The sequence below is a fragment of the Denticeps clupeoides genome, chromosome 12, assembly GCF_900700375.1.
Source record: "Denticeps clupeoides chromosome 12, fDenClu1.1, whole genome shotgun sequence".
Taxonomy (NCBI): domain Eukaryota; kingdom Metazoa; phylum Chordata; class Actinopteri; order Clupeiformes; family Denticipitidae; genus Denticeps; species Denticeps clupeoides.
Genome location: NC_041718.1, coordinates 1877773 through 1895055, shown reverse-complemented (window position 1 = coordinate 1895055; position 17283 = coordinate 1877773). Strand labels below are relative to the sequence as shown.

At 41.5% G+C, this 17283-nt stretch overlaps 1 protein-coding gene across 5 annotated transcripts in view; it reads left to right on the top strand.

The window, feature by feature from the left end:
• The window catches only part of atp2b4 (ATPase plasma membrane Ca2+ transporting 4), a 76541-nt gene that overhangs the window by 37536 nt on the left and 21722 nt on the right, over positions 1-17283 (top strand). For 3 of the 5 annotated variants that reach the window (XM_028998634.1, XM_028998639.1, XM_028998635.1), the window contains exons 3-10: positions 5547-5744; positions 6906-7163; positions 8315-8440; positions 8764-8889; positions 9900-9935; positions 14609-14788; positions 15298-15512; positions 15837-16079. In XM_028998634.1, coding sequence (XP_028854467.1) covers positions 5547-5744; positions 6906-7163; positions 8315-8440; positions 8764-8889; positions 9900-9935; positions 14609-14788; positions 15298-15512; positions 15837-16079 — 1382 coding nt within the window. The remainder of the gene's footprint in view (positions 1-5546; positions 5745-6905; positions 7164-8314; positions 8441-8763; positions 8890-9899; positions 9936-14608; positions 14789-15297; positions 15513-15836; positions 16080-17283) is intronic. The other 2 variants (XM_028998636.1, XM_028998638.1) reach the window with 1 other exon arrangement.

Here is a 17283-nt window from a genome sequence, read left to right as displayed (position 1 = left end):
AGACCTGTACATCTGACATTTGCTCCTGGATACCACCATTTTCGCGGTAAATGGACTAAAGACACTGGGTGGGACCTGGGCATGCTTTAGGTTCATTTATTGGTTACAGGCATCTCCAACATGCCTCCCATCGTTCCCCCATAGTTCCGTGCCTTGCCCCTACATCATAGTACCTGTCAATTCTTGTTATTTATATATGCCAATTACTTTATATTTCCAGCAATGGAGTGCATCTTTTTGGACAAATTTGAAGAGTGCTTTGGTTATTCTGCTTTGCCATTCAGAGAGCAGCAGGTCAGATGGTTGGATCTGGAATTTGTCCCCTTATGTCGTCATACCTCCCCTTTCTCATGCTTTGTCCACCCAGAGAATTTCCCACCCCTCCCCATAAAAAGGAACTCCACCCACCATCAGGCACATTGCAACCCTCCTGGAGTTTGCCAAAAGGCACCTGAAGGACTCTCAGACCCTGGGAAAACGTTGGCAGCATCATGCTGTGGGGGTGTTCTGCAGCTGTAGGGACGGGGCGACAGTTTGCAATCGAGGAAAAGATGAATGCGGCCAAGTACAGGGATACGGATGAAACCCTCCTCCAGAGTGCTTGGGACCTCAGACTGGGCCAATCTAATTCCATGACTCTAAGCACACAACTAAAATAACGAAGGAGTGACTTCACAACAACTCAGTGCTTCTACTAAATGCTGTAAATGTAAAATGCTGATAAATGCTGTAAATGTACTAAATACTGAGCAAACGGTCCGAATACATAGGTATTTAGTTTCCTTTGTTAATTAAGCTGCAAATTTTCTGTCAATAAAAAATGTACTTAAACAAAAATCCAAATGGCTGCTATATAACAAAGAGTGAAAAATGTGAGTGGGTCTGAACACTTTCCGTATCCACTGTATGTAATAATAAGGAAGCGGCCTCATCAGAAGGTTGCTGGTTCGACTCCCGATCTGCCAAGGTACCACTGAGGTGCCACTTAGCAAAGCACCGTCCCCACACACTGCTCCCCGGGCGCCTGTCATGGCTGCCCACTGCTCACTCAGGGTGATGGGTTAAATGCAGAGGACATATTTCACTGTGTGCACTGTGTATCACATGTGACAATCACTTCACTTTCACTAAGCACCATAACTAGAGCGGTGTCTGCTACTTTATGTTCCAGTGTACCTGGAAAGGAAGTTCTAAACTGTTATCTCAGACTGTTATTCCCATCAAGCCAAGGATGCAGCTTAATTAACTGTGTTGTAAAGGTATCTGTACACAATCAAATGGCCTCTATGTCTTTAAAGATAATTACAAGACCATTAGAAATGACACCAAGAGGCAAGGAGCACCCTAGTGTAATGGCCAAAATGGACAATTTATTATACTTTTCTGCTATGAATTGGGTCAGAGGACCGATATCATAAAATCACTGTTATCACTGTTAAAGCTGCAAAGCCAAGATAAGCAGCAGCACATTCAAATTGACGAAAAAGCCAAATAGCAGGCAGCTCTGTTCCCTGATGAGCTGCCATATGTAGCCCCATACTGATTAAGCCAGAGAATAAGATGGTACAAAAAAAATGATGCCTTCGAAATTCTATGGTCATATCCAGTCCAATTATTATGCAATATTTAGATACCATACACTGCACTAAAAAAACTTCCAGTACAATTGACATTCTGTTCTACTGATGTCTTGATTTTCAGATTTTTTTTTCCTTTTGTGGCCAGTTTACAGGTTACCTGTGGAGATTTATCCATGTGCTGATGGAGTGTATACAGGTTTGCAATGCTGTCAGGATGCTTGTCTTGCAAGCACTTACGTTTGTCTAAATTTAAAAGACTTAGCAACAGTGCAGTTCCCATGGTAACGAGGGAATTCCTTCTCTGAAGATGACCTTCATGGTCAGTAGTATAAATGAGTGCAAGTTAATTTCACTATATACAGAAATTGTTGGACCTAAGCAGATGTGAACTGTAAATGGTCCACTGGCCACGTAATGCTGAGGGGGGAAAAACAATACTCATGAATCAATAAGGTGATGTCAATAGTAATAGTGATTGCCATTTAGTCCCCTGTAATGTGCCTTGTGGTTACATTTACATGCTAATGGCGCTTAAATTCATACATGAAATTAAGACCTTGGAATATATTTCATATGAGAATCACAGTTGTAATTCTCAGTTGTGGTGATTTTCGTAATGACCTGTTCCCCCAAAAAGCTGGATAAAGATGTTCAGTGAAACTCACAACTAAAGCAATACCTTTACTGAGAGAAGAAACAAATACATATTGAACCAGACCATCAACCTCAAAACTATATCATGCATTTTATTTGCCTGTCAGCGTGGCTACTCTACCTCAGGGATAAAGGATCTCTTTTTAGTCCTTAATCTATATGGCGCTTGTGCAATATTTTCAAACATGTGTGTGTTTTTCTTTTTTTTTTTTTTTTTTGGACAGTTCCATTTTGTTTAGAGATGTTAATGGATGCTGGTGCCACCGAGCAAAGCACCGACCCCACACAGTGTGCTCCCCTGGCACCTTTCACTGCTGCCCACTGCTATGATGGGTTAAAAAAAGGGGACACATTTTGTTGTGTGCACCGTATGCTGTGTTTCACAATGACAATCACTTTACTTTCACTTATTTGGTAATTAACTAATCTGCCAATTTGTTTTTTGATTAGTTGATTGGTCATTGACCTGGTCTGCTTCTCCCTGTATAACTGCTTTGGCCTTTTGGGTTCATGGTTCTTAATCAAGATCTGGAATAATCAGAAACCGTTACGAAATGCAGAATCCGTGAAACATCCTTTCTAATTCATTCAATGTTGAAAATGTACTTGCGATGAATCAAGTCACATCTTGGTTCCGTAGGGTCATTGGTCCCCTCTCTTCACCACACAGAACAAACCAGCCTTAGTGGAAGGCATGGTGTCAGAGGCATCTAGCTGTGGCATATGGCCAAGCTGGTCAATTTGAGGATTCATGAGCCCCACCAGGTTGGACAGGGATCAGTAAGTGAGTCATTTCATTGTGGAAAAAGTGGAAGACATAGGGCGGGAAAATTTGTTCAGGACAAGAGCAGAGTGAGACGGAGCGAGATACTGTGGAGTTGTCGGTATCTTTGTCCAATTAGTACATTGTCATCAGCTCTGAACAAGATGCAAGTTTGCTCAGAGGGCAAAGCTCCAGGTCATCCCCAAGAAACAAGTAATTGTCACGAGAAGAACTTATCAGTCTTTCAGAATATCTAAATGCATAAAGAGCGTGAAGGTGAAGTATTCAGTTAACTCATTGTGGATTTAGCAACAAGCTGTCAGACTGGCAGATAAATGTTACCGGATTGAGACAGTTGAGGACGCTGAAGGAACCTATGAAGAAAGGGGCAGTGATTCTGTGAATCAGAGCAAAGCCAAAGGGTTCAGTTTGACAGCCACAGTCGAACCAAAAGATCCAATCGTAGGGGTACAAGAATGTGAGATGGAGGGATGATGGGTGAGGGAGTGACCAAGGTGTCGATGTGAGAGTTTGTTTGCTTTGGTGTGTCCACTTCTGGGGCGATATGGGAGGTGGAAGTTGAATTGCTCAAAGAAAAGGACCCACCTGGCTTGACATGGGTTCAGTTGCTTGGATTGTGATCTTGGTGTTCAGTTCAGACAAGAAATTGGAATGTCACAATTTTGAAGACAGTGTCACCATTCCTCCAAGTCCACTGGACAGCAAGCAGTTCACTGTCCCCCACATCATAATGCTGCTGCATCTGGTTGAACTTTCATGAGGAATAGCATTATGGATGCCATTTTTGATCAGAAATCTACAACTGGCATGAGGTGACATGGGTGGAAGGCCGGCTATGTGATGGAGGGAAAACCATGAGAGGGAACCATGGACCTAAAGAAGCAGCCGAAAAGCAGTAGAGAAGAGCCCAGAAGCTAGGGGAGAAGAACCTGCAGCTGGGATTTAAGAACCCTGCTGAATGAGGTCTTAAACACCTAAAGGTTACAACAAACCAATTCGATTGTCCTTGATGTTCCAGAGAGTAGTTACATATAAACTCATGTCACCATTTTCGGTGACAGCTAATTCCATTATCTACACTGTTTTTGGATTGTCCCACAGTATCTTGAGAATTCCTTGTGGTAATCCCTCCATATATCATGCAATCACTAATGGTGGTTAAAGGTCAAAGTTGCTATGACCTTTGGACCGTGCACTTGTGGTACATCAAGAATGCCTCAAAGGAAATTTCTTCAGATTTAGTACAATCATACATTGGACTGAAGGATGAAATAATAAGACTTTGCTGGTGAAAGGTGAAGGTCACTGATGATTGTCTACAATGTAGGAATCACTCAGGGATACCTGAGGGATGCTTCATCCTCAGCTGACTGGTTTTAACATGTGGTTTGTTTTTGCGGCATCTGGCAAATCTTTAAACTATTTTTCTTTAAAAAAGTAGTTTTAACCGAATATCTAATTTTCTCACTTGAAATTATTTAATGGAATCATGGATGCCAGTATTGTGAGAGAGTATTCTTTCTAGCCACTGCAGGACCATAGGCTAGGGGAACAAAGATTGATAAAGAAAGTGAAAATACCAGGGGACCCTTGTTTAAATGATCAAGGTCATTCATACATACTTTGCGTAAAGGTCAAGAGTTCTGACATTTAATAAAACAGCTGATTTTGGGCTTAGAAAGAAGTCTGAAGCACTTTTGTAAATGCTATTGGATAAGCCTTCATCGTGCTAAACTGCTGTGTCGACTTTTTTTCCTTTTTGTGCAGTTAGAGTTCATCACATAAACTGTTTAGATGAAACAGATGACCTGCATGACCTTTGGTGAAAGTAGGCATTGTGAGTCTTTCCCACCGTCGACCTGGTTGGTAGCATCAGGTATCAGCCACTTCATTGGGCAAAATGCCCAATAAAGAGAATTTACTGTCACATAAAAGTTCCTATTGAACAAAAATGCTTGTAAAATACATGAATCACCCCCCTATATTTGACCCTGGCTTTTAAATAAATTTCCCTCAAAACTCCAGGATTCACTGTAGTGGTGAAGCGTTGTTTACTCCAAACTCTTCCCTCCTAAACAAAGTCAGCTAATAATTACAGGGTTGTGCCTTCAGAAATCTGTGGCATTTAGAAGCAAAGGTTGAGATACAACAAGAGAGATACGCAAACACACTGGTACACAAACAGCTCACGGTTAATTACAATGGGTGACGTGCCAATGCGTCGGAAGTCTGGCTTAGAAAATGGTAAAAATGCTGATCACTGGAAAACATTCCAGAAACCGTCGCCTTCTGGTGGGTTTTTTAGGATGGTTAGAAATGACCTTTTATTGTTATTGCCTGAGAGGCATTCTGGGATTTAAGCAACAATCCACTTCTACAATCCAAACTCTTCTATGCCATTATTTATAACAATGTCTCTTTTTTTTAAATTAATTGAACAATGACCAAAACAGGTCTACTTTGTAGATGCAGAGAACAACAATTTAAACATATGGTGTGTTCTTTTTTATTATTTTTTTTACCCAAAGGTCTCTCTGGAAACCCGGTGGATTTGGAGAAGCGTCACACAGCCTTTGGAAAGAACTTCATTCCCCCGAAGAAAGCAAAAACCTTCTTGCAGCTAGTATGGGAAGCCCTCCAGGATGTTACCCTAATCATACTGGAGATTGCAGCTATTATCTCCTTGGGACTGTCTTTCTACCACCCTCCCGGTGGTGACAGCGATTGTAAGTAATCGGCGCTGACAAAGCTGAACATAATCCATTAAACATCAATTGCTGTGTTTTCTTGTGATGTGTGCAGGGAGCAAAACTGTCGGTTAGAAAAACAGGTTCCAGAGCTGATGCTGGAAGCAGAAAGTCAGGAACCCTGAAGGCAGATTCATTCTCATGACACGCTGCATCTTCTCTATCCATACCACCATCACCATTTGTTGATGTTTTGGTCAAAAGGCACCAAATGCTGAGTAGCAGTTCTCACCAAAAATAAAAATAGTGTATCTTAGCTTATCATGGTATTCATCCCTTCATGTACATCGGTGACGGTATTTTTGTGTCACCACCAGCTGTACGTAGACCTTGCTTCCCTTTTGAATTAGTCAGCTAGAAACCAGCAGGGAAGAAGAACGGAGAGCCACATTCAGGAGCATTCTGCCTCAGGAATTGGTGATTTCTGGCTTCACTGCTCTCGTGGAAAAGGGGTCCCCAGAGACTTGGGCAACTTTTAATTGCTTTACGTCATGGTGGCTTCACAGTTCAGACGGCCTCTTGGCTTTCAAGGCCTCATCATACTTCTAAAACAGGCAGTATCCAGCATTCATGGGATTTGATGTGCTGAAGCCCATGTAAAAATATTGCATGTAAAAATGGTACCAATACTACAGAAAATATTAAAGGAGAGGAGAAAGAGAGGGAGCCTGGACCTGATGAAGCAGGTAAGGAGAGAGACAGGGGAGAAACCCCTCCGGGGGGATGGAAAAGAAGAGACCACAGCCTTCAAGAGAAACTCTTTTATACTCGGCATTTGACTCCCAGAAAGGTTGCCACAGACCAATCAGATTGTCCATGAATGTTTCTGCCTTGTCCAAGCAGAACATATAGCGGTTATTTCACCCCCAACAAGACTTTCCTGTCATGGCACCTCAGACCATATTTAGACACAGACCATCTTACACACAATTTCCATCCATAAAACTTTTGTTTTGTTCCATTAACAACTGCAGCCCATCTTTCTTCTCCCAAGAAAATCATTAAAAAGACACTGTCGATGGCATCATGACTTAATAAGCGGGTACCGAGATCATCATAACCATCAAAAGCTTGTAAAGTCACAGAGCCGTTTGGGAATATGGAGCGTCACTAAATCCAGGATTGTTTTGTGTTTTCCAGTGTGTGGCCAGGCATCAGGAGGTGCAGAAGATGAGGGTGAGGCTCAGGCTGGTTGGATTGAGGGAGCTGCTATCCTGTTCTCGGTCATTATTGTTGTGCTGGTCACCGCCTTCAACGACTGGAGTAAAGAGAAGCAGTTCCGCGGGCTCCAGAGCCGCATCGAGCAGGAGCAGAAGTTCACCGTAATCCGGAAGGGCCAGGTCATCCAGATCCCCGTGGCTGAGATTGTGGTCGGGGACATCGCTCAGATCAAATACGGTGCGGCTCGCACGTACTTTCATCACTCCATGCACAGGGCAGAGCTACCTAAACCTTTTTTTTCCACTGTAGCTGTACCAGCTTGTGAGAGAGAACACTCAACCCTTGTTGTGTGATCACCACACGGAGGGGTTCTAATTGGCAGAATTGAATTTTTTTTGCTGCTTCTCACCTTCCATTTCTAAACTGAAGCCAGAAAGTGTTGCAGCCTGTCATGTGGTGCTGCCTCCAATCTGCCTCTTCAGATCTTCATTCACAATTAGTTCCACATGTAGAGGACAACCCATTGCATCAGATGTCTTTACTTAAATGCATAATTGGGGGGACTATACATTTCTATTGTACAACCAGCTAAATTCATGACACTTTTTAAATTCTTTATCTTTATTTAAACATGATGTCTCACAGCACAAGCATCTTCTGAAACTTAAATACAACCCAACATTCCAGACAGCATGAAAAATGAGCAGTAATGATACTGCTTTACGATTCACAATCATTTCTTGAATGCAGACTACACCTCCAGGACAAATGTACTCCTTAGGCATGGTGCTGTAAAATAATAACATGCTGTGGGACGTGTGTTGTGCAATCACTCTCGCTGTTCTCACTAGGCATTCTTATTGACCACTGCCTCACTTATCTTATCAGCTAAGGCATTCATCACTAAGCTATGCCATTGTTAGCTATGCCAATGAAACCATTTTAATATGTGACATAAACTAGTTTTGTAGCACACAAGTCTCCCTATTTATTCCCACTACAGAGACTGTGGGCTTTGGTCCCATCCACAGCCAATGGTGTCCAACTGTGCCCATAGTCTCCTGGATTCCTCCCCGGAAGTCTCCCACATTCCCTGTGGGCCCAGAACCACCCACGGTGGGTGGCTAGTGTGCTTTGCTCACTAGCTGCAGTTTGTAGCCAAGACTAAAGCCTGAAGTGACAGATCACATGTGACTAGATGGAAGCTCATCCTTTAACACAAGCTGGTGCCAGTGACTCACTGGCTTGCGTGAGTCATTCCGGTGTCTGTGCCGGCAGAATGGGATGTTTCTGAGCAAACATCACCCTGGTGGCCGGATCTGTGCTGTTTAACCCTGTCCCTGCCTCAAGGGGTTGTACTCATCCCGTGTCATCTCATCTTTTCTTAGGCGACCTCCTGCCAGCTGATGGCATTATGATCCAAGGTAATGACCTGAAGATAGATGAGAGTTCACTGACTGGAGAATCCGACCAGGTCAGGAAGTCTCTAGAGAAGGACCCAATGCTACTGTCGGGTAAGACTGATATTCGGTCTCTGAATTTGTATCGACTTCAAACACACAAGACGCTGTGTCATTTGTCAAACAATAAATTGTATGAAACATGGAGGCTTGATATTAGTTCCTCCATCATGTTGTCAAATTCATGTACACTGTCACTTACTTTATACACATTCTTATGATATAGTAGAAAAGAACTAATATCATAATAACTAAAGATATGCTTAAAATAGAAATGCTACCAACAGGCAGAGGCACTACACCTGTGGTGGCTTCACTTTTTCGTAAGTTATTCTTTCATCTATTCCTTCATGAATTCATTGTTTCTTTCTACTCAGGTACTCACGTAATGGAGGGATCTGGCAGAATGGTTGTCACAGCTGTCGGACTCAACTCCCAAACTGGAATCATCTTCACCCTGCTAGGAGCTGGAGGGGACGATGAAGAAAAGAAAGTGAAGAAAGGTGAGCGTATAGACACGAGTCACCTGCCTAATGTAAAATAAGGATTTTTTTTTATATTTCAATGAGGCCAAACCTTTGCACCAACCTTTCCTCTCAAATCTATTGGAAGTCTCCCTTGCACACGGTAAGATGCATTTTAATGATTTGCCATTTCCCGTGTTTGGCCATCCAACTGCTCCCCAACTGTTGTCATCCCCATGTCATTCCCAAATGACATGTACGGATCTCATTAGATCCCCTGAGCTCCCCCTTTGAATTATCGGTTAATCATCCGGCTCACTCCCTGTTCATGAACTGAAATTAGACTCGCCCCGGGCTCCTGCTGGAGAAGACATTGCGAACCAGCCCAATGTCTGATAGAGAGAAGCCAGAACGTATCATTGGCTGGAGGGCTGTGATGTCGTCTCATTTCTTTCATACTAACTCTTGACTTTGTTAAGCTTTTTGGTTACATTCAGATTTACTTTTCTTAAGCATTCATTCTTTAACGGGCTTCACATGTCATTTCTAAGGAGAGAGTAGTGCAACAAGATGCCGTATTAAAACAAATTCAACTCAATTTTATATGAACTACATTCATTTTTTTACAAAAAAGCTATATATATATTTACATATATATATATGTAAAAAAAAAAACAGTAAGGCTAAATCTGAAAAAAATGAATTTTGGAACTAAATTTTTTAATTGTGGAATTTGCGGAACATTTTAGCTAATATTGTTGCAATCAAGGAAGCTTTTCATTTTTTAGTGGTTTCATGTCTAAAACCAAAGAAATGTTGTAATGGATGTCATTTATTAGAGAAGGCCAGGGATATTCCAAAATGGAGTCAGGATAAGTTGTCATTGATCTTTCTCTTGACATTGAGGTTCAGATTAAAATTTACTCTCTCTGGACATGACATACTTCAGCCCACACTGCCACATGTGAAGTTGTATTAAGTTTGAATTCTTCCCTTTATTTTAAGCCATGTTATCAGCGCTCCACCCTCTCCTCTCTCTGTTTGAACAGGTAAAAAACAAGGAGCCCCTGAAAATCGCAACAAAGGTAACCTTTCCCTTCCCTTCCCCTCCCCGCCCCTCGCCCTGCATTCAGCAGCAGCCTCAGAGTCTCATGTCAGTGCTGCCCTCTCGATATTTTCTCTCTTTCCTTTTGTCTTCTCTTCATTGCTCTGTCTCGCTCACACACACAAACAGGAACACACACACATTGTCGCTTCCCCAACCCTGACCTCTTCCTCCTGTACCTGGGGAGGGGCTCTCGTCTGGCTTCTACCTGTGAAAGGGTGCAACTCTCACCTGCTGCGGCCTGAGACCAGAACCTGTCGGCAGCAATCACACCTACCGTTCTGTGTTCAGTACATCACAATGAAATCAATTCAGAAAATAACAAGGACATTCTGATGCAGCCTCCAGTGCTGAATGAAAAGAGCACTTATCCTATACAGTATTTTATTGGTTTTGAAAAATCGTGAGTGGTTAATAAACATAGAGGTCTTAATAATAATTTAAAATGCACAGAGAGTATTAATAATTAAAACAAAGCTAGAAAGTATCTGTACAAAACATTAATAATAGGTTTTCTAAGCCTTTAAATATGTTAGGTTGCTACATATGCCATAGGATTTACAATAAAGGAGGACATGTTAAGACTTTCTGACTGCCCCCAACATTTAATATTCCCAATTGAGTATGTGGATGAGCCGCAGAACCACACGTTAAGTGTGAATATGTGCTGTGTTGGAGGGCATGTCCACCTTCTCCAAGCTGTCCGCTGATTCCCCCTACCCCTTTGCATAGTGCTCAGGGACAGAGCATCTGCTTTCGACAGACTCTCACGCAGGGGGTGGTGGGGGGTTATTCAGCGCTCCAACTCTGTGACCTTGGATCACCAGCCCAAGCATCATGAACAGGCTTAACAAGCTTACACGGACCAATTTGATTTACTCTACATGACATCTATTAATTTGGAACATGGAGAAGCAGATTACAGATATTTCAGGTAATGATCAGAATCATTTAAAAACACAAGGGAGACTTTACTTGTTCACAGCATTTTGCCTTTGAAATTCTCAGCCAAAGCGGCAAACAAAGTGCATGAAACTGTTGAACAGCAAGGTGTAGCCATAGCAACAAAAATGCATTACCTCCCACTCTATATTTCTGCCGTGAGGGTTATGCTTTCTGCATCTACAGTGGAGAATCTTTAGCAAAAATGCACTGTGGCTACAAAGGTCACAGACAAATAATACCATGTGAAGTTTTTCTTTTTCTCTGCACAAAAAGCTAACGTGTCACCAAGAGTACAAAGTGCAATCTAGCATCTCATTCATCAGAGGATGTGCAGTTGCCAGAGAAATATAGACTTGATGAAAAGAGGACTGGAGCAAATTACTCAATGTGTGCTTGTATCTTTAGACTGAAGACTTACACTGTGTCTCGACCATGGTCACAATCATGGATCAAAAATCTAAACAATGCTTTATGGCACCTTAAAGTGGAACTATGCAGGGTAATTCAGTGCTGACCAGAGAGGATGGGATACCCTTTCTGAGCCTTGCTCTCAAGGCTTCTTCCTGTTTCTTTTCAGGGAGCTTTCTTGCCACTGCCACCTTTGACTCTGTGGGCCTTGCGCATGGTTCTAATCTGAAGTGCTTTGTGCCAATGTACATTGTAAAATTTGCTCTACGAATAATTATTGATGGAACACTTTCTTGTTTCGTTCATGTTTTTTCTCCAACCCCCAACAGACCAGACTACCATCACTGTATGCTCTCAGAGGAATATCACCTCTCTTTCTCTACATCCTCTACCACCCTTGCTTCTTTATCACCCTTACCAAATCATCACCCTGTGCATCAATTCAGCTATAAAAGCTCTTTGGAATGGACCTTCTCTCCCAAGTGTATTCCAGAATGTCCCCACTCTGGTCAGATGTCCTAACTAAATAAGTGGCAGACCTAACTTCTGTGAAGACTTTTTTTTCTACAGGTCTAAGCTGTAAAGTTTTTGCTACCCTTTCATCTCTCCCCAGAGCTCCTCCTGCCTCTGCCAGCTCTTCTTTATCACTAGAGATTTTGCCACCTTCTTTGATGGAAAGGCTGATGCCATTGCACAAGCCTTCTTTCCAAATATCGAACCACATACTACCTGCTACAAGTCTGTGATGCACAATTTCATTTGCTTCTTAGCACTCATTCCTGAGGATGTGACGCTACTTCTGACTTTTAGAAATCCAATCACATTTGATCAACAACTACAGACCAGTATCTCTTCTTACATTTCTTTCCAACCAGCTCAATACATTGCTATGCTAAAGCGGTCTTCATGATCCTTATCAATCTGCACATTCCACTGAAACTTCACTATTAGTTGTCCCAGAGGATCCACATGCAGATAGATCTGCCAACTTGTCTTCAGTTTTCATTGGACCTTTCAGCAACCTTGACACAATCAAACCATTGGATCCTTCTGATTACACACTTGGGATTTTAGATTCAGCCTGGAAGCGGTTTGCATCTTATCTCCATGATCAATCATACCAGGTGGCATGTCAAGGATCCCAGTCTGTGCCACTAAGATTGTCTACTGGAGTTCCGCAAGGCTCTATCTTTGGACCCGTTCTCCTCTCTTTATACGCTAGGCTTGTTGAAATATGGTACGCCGCATCAACAAAATTCAGGGTGGTATTAGCCTAGTGAGTAACACAACCACCACAAAGTCACAGGTTCAAATTTGATAAATGTTGTAAATGTGAGTGTAGAATTAACAGAATGTAAGTGAAGAAAAGAGGTCAGAGAACCAGGACATGAAGAGTGTGTTTGTTCCACAGTTTTGAGTGAAGGTCTCCGTGGGAGTTGCACCCTTGTGGATGGCAGTCGGCTATGGGTCTTCATTCTGTTTTCTTTTTATGCATAATTTGTTATTTGTTGTTTATTTCTCAATGTTACCTCTTTCTAGGGTGTGCTCAGGACCTCATGGTGTCACGCGATCACAGTTATGACTATATCTTTCCTTTCACCCTCACTCTTGTTTTTACTGCCTCTGTCTTGCTTTCTGGTATTTCTGTAGAACAAAAAATGAGAAATTCCCACTTAAATACTCTCTCTTTCTCTCTCTTTCTTTCTTTCCAGTTTTTGTGATGACTGTATTTGTATCTGGCTGCGTGTCGTGACCCTTTTTTCTGCGTTTGTCTGTAACCTCTTCGTGCCACGTGTGTCTGCACCTCTGTGGCCGTACACCCGTCAATCCTCCAGTCCTTGTGTTGGCTGTTTTGTGTCGGTTCTGGACAGTCTTGTGATTGTGACCGGTGTTCAGCTCAGACGGCAGCTGCCGGAGTGCTCTGACTTTCTCTCAAACCACCCCCCACCTTCTCCAGTGCTGTATCTTTTGGCTGACTTCTTTCATCACTCAGAAGCTGCTTAACACATCATCCTCATAAGTTTACATGCGATTGACTCAGCCTCCACATTTGCTTTGTCTCCAGCTCGAGGTACTTTACATCAGTCAGAGAGACAGATCTCTTTAGCATTGAGTGATTGTTGCATCAAGGAAGAGTTTAGAGTGAAACACAGACTCCATTAGGATTATATTTCAGTAAGAAAAACAACTGTCAACATCACTGTCGCCGATACAACCATGCATGCTTCTAACACTGCTTTCACACGTCACATGAAGAAGAGGTGAAGAAGTCATGTTACATTATTCACTGGCTTTAGCTCATAACGGTTCACAGTGTTACAGGTTTTTGGTAACAAAAAAAAAAAAAGTATGTATTCCATATATTTTTCCAAAAATATATATTCCATATATCTTTTTGATTGGTTCAGACTTGCTGCCCTCCCGAACAGGACATGGAATCTCACCTAAAATAAAAAAGACAAAACAAGAGAGCATCAAAAGATGAAACAGAAAATTCCACTTCCTTCCACATGGCTAAGCAGATATTGAATATAAAGGCAGTTGTTTGTATGCCAGGCCAGAACATTGCTACTCAACTATATGACACAGGTCAGGTTGCAGATGCATGTAATTTGCTTCATTGTACAAATAGAACAATTTCTGAATTGTTGCGGGTGAGGAAACAAAGGAACCCATTGATTTCACCTTTTGAAGTTTGAAAAGTAAATGGAAATCCCAGCCTCAGGTCAAATTCTGAGGATGCAAGGCAAAAAAAAAAAAAAAAACATTTTTCCCACTGTTTTCATGTGCTCAGTATGTAGTTTCACCCTTAGTGGATTTGAGCCAGTTGGCCTGCTCTTCGTTGGAAAAGGCTGTGAAACTATGTTGTTTGCTACCTGAAACCTGATGATGTATTTTCAAAGATTTTGAATTCAAACTCTCAGTGCTTTGGTGATGCCCTTTGAACTGGTACTGGTTACTGCATCCCAATTTAAATAGGATTATTCTGACTCTTGGATTTCTCTCATTATGAATCCACATATATAATTAAAAAATGTCCAAGATTGTGTATTTGGAGTAAATATTGTCATATGGTAGTATATTTCTGAGGTCAATGAGCTATTGATAATATGTTAGTGAAATTTTGACCAACTATTTTGACTTTTTTTTCCTTTTCAAATCCATGTCCTGAGGTCATTTTATTCATTTCATTCTTTCCTAAATTTGTCTCTGTTCTGTTTGTCCTCCTATTCCCTCCAATTCCCTTGCCTCTTAACCCTACAAATCAAACTCCTTCTCACAAAAAAAAACAACCTTCAGCTAAGACCCAGGATGGCATTGCTCTGGAGATCCAGCCCCTCAAGAGTGAGGAAGGTGTTGAGTCAGAGGAGAAGGAGGAGAAGGAGGATAAGCCGGTGAAGAAGGTCAACGTCACTAAGAAGGAGAAGTCTGTCCTGCAGGGCAAGCTGACCCGTCTTGCGGTCCAGATTGGGAAGGCAGGTTAGTGGTACATGTTCAAATTCAGTTTCTCCACTCTCTAAAAAACAGGAGCGAGAAGGCAAGGGCCCAAATTGTAATTTTTGTGTAAACTAATACAATTACATGTCCATGTATGATAATTATAAATGTTAATTCAGGGCATCCACCTGCAGTTACAATACTAGGTTATTTACTCAACATGTTGACTGAATGCATCAATTTTGTAAAATTCATTTAAAAGGATATGTCTTGGGTAAAAGAAAATGTTATTAACCTGATTAAGATTTAATGAGTTATTCTTTGCCCTCGTTATTTGGAGTTTATTTAAAAGGGCCATGCAATATGGAACCAGGACTGTCCCACTGGGTTGCACTCTACATACAAGAATACCACTTTTAAAGCTTTTTTTAAATGTGCAGATATTCACTTCTGATTACTCCAATCAACCCCCAGATATGAGAACTGAAGGGAGCTTGATGTATGTGTGGCTAAATGTCTTTTTTTTTTTTTTTTTTTTTTTTGTCTGACAGGTCTGATCATGTCAGCCCTGACTGTCATCATCCTCATCCTCTACTTTGTCATTGACACCTTTGGTGTCCAGCAGAGGCCCTGGCTGAAAGAGTGCACACCTATCTACATCCAGTACTTTGTCAAGTTCTTTATTATCGGTGTGACTGTGTTGGTGGTCGCCGTGCCTGAGGGGCTTCCTCTTGCAGTAACAATCTCCCTGGCTTACTCAGTCAAGGTGAAGAGCCCACAAAGTGCAATCTGTAATTGACAGGATTATTATATAAAATATAATGTCCGCTTGAACTGTGCTATTTCCACATGTTGCCTCAGTTTGGCATGAGCTGACAAAGTGACAAACTGTCAACAATTCTCTACATAATAAATCTGACCATTCAAATGCATGAGATGACTCATCGTTAATGCAGATCCACTATAACACTTTCGTAGTAGTAATACTTAAAATGTGTTTATTTATAGCCATGTAATTGTAAAGTTGGATACATATTGCAATGGTTGCAAGTTGCATGTTTCTGACAATTTCTCACAATGTTTTAAACAGAAAATGATGAAAGACAACAACCTTGTGCGTCACTTGGATGCCTGCGAGACCATGGGTAATGCCACTGCCATTTGCTCCGACAAAACGGGCACACTCACCATGAACCGCATGACTGTTGTACAAGCCTACATCGGGGACACCCACTACCGAACCGTGCCCGAGCCTGAAGTCTTAAACCCACAGACGCTGGAGCTCATGGTCAACTGTATCTCCATCAACTCTGCTTACACCACCAAAATCCTGGTGAGAGATGCACATTTCGGGGGAATAAATTGACACAGATGTGCTATTTAAGTTGCGCTTTGGTTTGCTAGTCACTGAGTATTCACTAACTATAAGCAATTGGTATTGATGGTTCATTGACATTCATTAGCTCCAGATTAGCATATAAATTTTGCATTTTTGATCTGTAATCGATAGAACGTGAATTATGGTTCTAATGCTGTGGCACATCTGCTATGTGATATATGGTACAACATAACCTTGAGGGGATTGGAAAAAGTCAACAGGTCATCACAAAGGCAATATAATGATTATACCAACGTCAAGTTCACCAGTTGTTGTCACTTTTGACACTTTCTTTAAGCGAAGTGTTTTTCAGCTCTTAAGAAATTTCCCCTGAAAAAACTGTGCACCACCTAAAGCAGAGGACTCAGGCTATTTTTCTGCAGCATGATTTTTACATCTTCTTGTGTTGGTGGGTGTGTATTAATTTACCATCTGGTGAGTTTGACTGCTGTACAAGGAGGATGACATACTACAGTCTAACCTACGGTTCACTGCATAAAGTCTATCTTGTAATGTATATACCTGAGTCTCTGCTAATCAAACAGTCTTAATTAATCTATCAGCCCATTACTGTCAGACAGTATTGCACTTCTGGGGCAGGTGTTATTGGCACAATAATCATTGATTTTACAAAATGTCAAAAACGTTAGGTATGAAAATGACTGTTTCAGTTTGGCAATATCAATAACTTAGATGCTCTTAAAATGTCATATGAAAACTGTATAAACACTGTTTTACTAAGAAAGTGTAAATGAGAAAGTAATTTTATTCCTTTGAAAGTGGCTTTTTAATGTATTGTTTTTGCTGCTCTTCCATAATATCTATGAACACTTCCTTATCAGTGGTTTAAACTACAAATCTGCTTTTCTGTGGTCAGTAAGTTCACCGCAGTACACACTGTTCGGAAATCCAATTAGCATTTAGAAATGTTTTTTCTTCATGAATAGTTTATGGCATTACTAATATATTTATTAGCCAGTGCTAATCTGTCCCAGATCCTATAAATTGAAGGTCCTGCCTCACAGATATGCGATCACATGACTACCCAGTAGGCGTAAGCTTAATCATACACACCTTATTAACCTTTACACTGTGTCACACCCATATCTCAAAGTGTGCAGGGTGCATATATGCACATACCCTTGAGTCCCTTATTCAC